General features: G+C 29.7%; 1 protein-coding gene across 1 annotated transcript; it reads left to right on the top strand.

Moving 5' to 3' along the window:
• The first annotated feature begins 540 nt into the window (after positions 1-540).
• On the top strand, positions 541-2,823 carry LOC147944060 (uncharacterized). Its single transcript, XM_087512441.1, has 8 exons — positions 541-669; positions 774-885; positions 1,115-1,192; positions 1,694-1,821; positions 1,913-2,094; positions 2,184-2,307; positions 2,388-2,546; positions 2,638-2,823. The coding sequence occupies exons 1-8, from the start codon at positions 541-543 to the stop codon at positions 2,821-2,823; spliced, it is 1,098 nt and encodes a 365-aa protein (XP_087368567.1).
• The last annotated feature ends 1,189 nt before the right edge of the window (positions 2,824-4,012 follow it).

Genomic DNA, 4,012 nt, shown 5'->3' with positions numbered 1-4,012 from the left:
AAGTTATATACATAAAATATTTGTAAATGGATATAAATCAGTGTATTATAGCAAAATAAAATTTAGAAATAACATACAACAAATGTTAATATATTTTTGTTTAATTTAATTTAATTTATAAAACTTTAAATTCGCACATCGGGCGGGTCCTCATCTAGTTATTTATAAAATCGTTAATTGCAAATGATAACATATAGAGTTTTGTGTAATTTTAAAATTTTAAGTTCATTATTATAATTTACAAAATAATGATTATGTTAAAGATCGACATATGGTAATTTACAACTGCTTGATGATTTTCATTAAATCTGTAGGAGTAAAAAAATGTTAAATTTACTTTTTGAATAATGATATTAAGCATATCGAGAATATTCATAAATGATATGTTTACATTCCTCATCATTATCGTCTTAAAAAAAAGAAAGTAAGAAAATATTCTAAAAAAAATAAAATCAAGTCGGTTGTATAACATCTCTATAAATATTGATCCGCTAATGTGTTTAAGAGTCGTACGCACAACTCAATATGACTTCTAAAAAGATGAACGTTCGTACTTTTGTTCAGTTAGGCAATCTCAACCCTGCGTTAGACCACCAAAAGATTAGAGTCCGTATCATAAGACTTTGGAAGTCATTCAAGTCCCTTCAGATGGTCTTCGTTGATAGTGATGTAAGTTCTAATAAAAAATTGAAACGTCATGTTTATTTGAATTATCTATGAATTTTTTAGTGAATCTCGATATTAGTTTATTAACTTCAAATCGTTATATATAGGGTACAAGGATACATGCATCTATTGAAGATGGTTTGGTCAGCAGATTTCAAAACCAACTTGCTGTCAGCGAGTCTAAAATAGTTGATACATTCAGCTTAGTGGATTATGATAGTAGTTATAAGACAAGTTCTTTGGGATTTAAAATCGTCTTTTATAAAACCACTGTTGTGAAACCATGTGATGAATTCCCAGTTCGTGTTCCAGAAAAATATTTTCAGGCGTTTACTTCTATCTTAGCTGGAGAATTAGACAAAAATGTATTGTTTGGTGAATTGTTAACTTTGTTTTTAAAAGTCAAATTTACGAGAAAAAAAATGTTAATTCAAATGTTGTTTTGTAGATGTAATCGGCCAGATCGTTGGTGTCGGAAATCTTGATAGCGTCAAAACGAAAGGGAAGGATAATGTCAAATTAAGCTTCGATTTGCAAGATTTAACGTATGAAACCTTAGTAAATATTTTTGAAAATTAAAATTAATTTGAGATATCATATCTAATTTTATATTCTTATTTCATGCATTCGTAATATAGTGGAACCCGGTTAAATTGCACAGTGTGGGGTGATCTTGCAAAGGACTTTGATACACAAATAAAAGAACATCAAGATACTGTTGTCGTTTGTGTAATACGATTTGCATGCTTGAAGGAATGGAAAGGTAATATCTGATTTTCGGATGAAATCTTAGAGCTTATGATTGTCAAATCTAAAGGTTTCCAATTAAATCCATGTTATAGGGAATTATAGTATTTCCAATGCGTTCAACTCTACCGACATTCTGATAAATCCAGTTATGTCTGAAGTAGACGCGTTTCGAAAGAAGTAAGTATATATATATATATATCCCTTTTAAATTATTCCACGAGACATGCTATATTCGTATACATATTCTTATTATTATCATAACTTTACAGGTTGCCCACTGATGCTGTTGATTTAATACAACTTGATGATGATCCAAGCCCTCAGAAACCAAAAGTGACATTATATGAGGAGTTTTTCATCACGAACGAAAAAATTACTATAGACCAAATCGTTTATTCACTTGAGGTAATGTTTCTAAAGAAACTTTGATATCGTGAAACTTAAATTGTTTCTGAATTATCTATGGGGGAATGAATGTTTGATTTATTCTTTACAGGCGCGAACATGTGTGACAATCACGACAATTCATTCTATTGAATTGTTGCCTAAATGGTATTATATTGCCTGTAAAGTTTGCAATAAGAAGGTGCAGCCGTATCCACCAGAATCTCAAACTGGAACAGATTTACTTTATAGTTGTGGAGTTTGTGATGCTGATGTTACGGATGTTGATTACAAGTAAGTTTCACTTAGTCTGTTTAAATGTTTTTAAGAATTGTGATTTGGAACTATACGCACATTTTAAGTGATTCCAAACTGTTTAAAAGGTATAAACTCATACTTCATGTTGGGTACGGAAGTTCGCAAAAGATTAAGCTGCTCTTATTTGACGGTCTTGCCCAACTATTTATTGGAAAAAAGGCAGAAGAACTGGCTTTGGAAAAAACAAAAGTAAGTATAGTATCATTTGAAGTCCTTTTGGTTTTAAAATATATAAACAAGTATTGAATCAATCGTTCACCCTTGGTCAGGATGATACTGCATCTATTCCTGAAAGTCTCTCTGTCTTAGTAAGGAAGACTATGCTGTTTAAAATTTCGGTTACAATCAAGAATTTAAAAAGCGACAAGTCTGCTTATTTTGTCGAAAAGTTTTGGGAAAAGGATGATATGGTTGTGCAATTTGGCAAGGTACTAAAGTCAAAAAAAAAAAAACAAATACCCATAATACCATTATGAATTCTATATCTTTTAAATCTCAATGTATATAATTTCAATGTAGGAACTCTATGGAAGGAATGAACTTTCAAATAATTCTTCGGATATCGACGATCATAAGTTACAAATCGCACCAGCTGAAATGAGTTTGACTTTATCTAAGAGAGAACATACAGAAAGCAATGTTGGGTCGAGTGAGGGTAATAGCATGAAGACAAGGAAAAAAATCAAAACTGAACCCCGAGATTGAACAAGTTACATCACTTCAAAACATGATATTGGTTTAATTTTATTTTGGACTTTTTTTTGGTTTAATTTTTGAAATAAAATTTTAATTTATGTAGACAATTTCTAACGCTTCAAAACATCTAAACGTTTTGGTATTGGTAAAAAAAAATTTCAGTCATTTACTATAATTATGTTAAAAATAAACGAATATTATAATTATATATATAATGTGACATAAAATAAAAAACATACTATATAATCGTTTGGGAAATAATGATAGTTAGAATATCTCTAAACCCCAAAGTAAAACTTTTTTGAAATAAATCAAAATTCCAGAAATAATGATAATACGTTAAAAATAAAATGCCAAATTTAATAATCTGAATATTCAATATGAGAAATTAGGAAAATGATCATTCTCGAATATGTTAACAAATTTTACTATATTAAAAACTTATTGGTAATCCAGAATATTGTGCTTATTCAATACGAAATTTTAGGAAATATAATATTATCAAATGTGAAAACTTATCTACTACATGTTATATATATGTAAGTCTTCATATTTTACAATGACAACTAGAAAAAGAAAAAAAAAACTGAACCAATTCTTGAGTTCTTGTTGTTTGACGTAAAAGGTAAAGCAAAATCAAGCTTTACATTAATTTGTATTATTGTAAATTTACATTCACTTTTTACAAATGTATATATGCATAATCATAATGAAACGTTCATCTGGAGTTCGTCGATCCACCAAGAAAAGTCCAGAAGTTGATGAAGATGCACTCTGTTCGCAACTTCAACCAGAACAATTTCTTTTCTTTAGTGAGGATAGCATTCCGGAACCAGTTAAAAAAATACAGAAAAAGCAGTCAAGAATCAAGTTCTTCTGAAGATAACTCATTGGCGCATCTTAACGTTCAAAAATCCATTGTTGACTGTGAAGATAGTATATTGAAATCAACGAAAAAGAAATCTCGATTTCAAACTTGGATGGAATACAATACCATGGTCAGACGCTAGAACATGTTGGATTGTTTCTTCCGAAACCGGTTTTCACACATGGACAGCTTTATGTTGCCTTCTCTCGAGTCACAACCAGAAAAGGATTGAAGGTGTTAATTACAGATAAAGATGGGAAATGCCAGAATAAAACACTTAATGTTGTTTTCAAAGAAGTTTTTGAGATTGTTTAATTATTATGTTTGTAA

The sequence above is a fragment of the Camelina sativa genome, chromosome 5, assembly GCF_030686135.1.
Source record: "Camelina sativa cultivar CO46 ecotype springtype chromosome 5, ASM3068613v1".
In the NCBI taxonomy this organism is placed as follows: Eukaryota; Viridiplantae; Streptophyta; class Magnoliopsida; order Brassicales; family Brassicaceae; genus Camelina; species Camelina sativa.
The sequence above is the reverse complement of the archived record's forward strand: the minus strand, read 5'-3'. Positions and strand labels throughout refer to the sequence as shown.

Excerpts from the sequence above, each read along its gene's own strand:
- LOC147944060 (XM_087512441.1), top strand. The coding sequence starts at position 541 with ATGAACGTTCGTACTTTTGTTCAGTTAGGCAATCTCAACCCTGCGTTA. Across the intron at positions 670-773 it reads TGGTCTTCGTTGATAGTGAT|GGTACAAGGATACATGCATC; the intron begins GTAAGTTCTAAT and ends CGTTATATATAG. Across the intron at positions 2,547-2,637 it reads TGGTTGTGCAATTTGGCAAG|GAACTCTATGGAAGGAATGA; the intron begins GTACTAAAGTCA and ends ATTTCAATGTAG.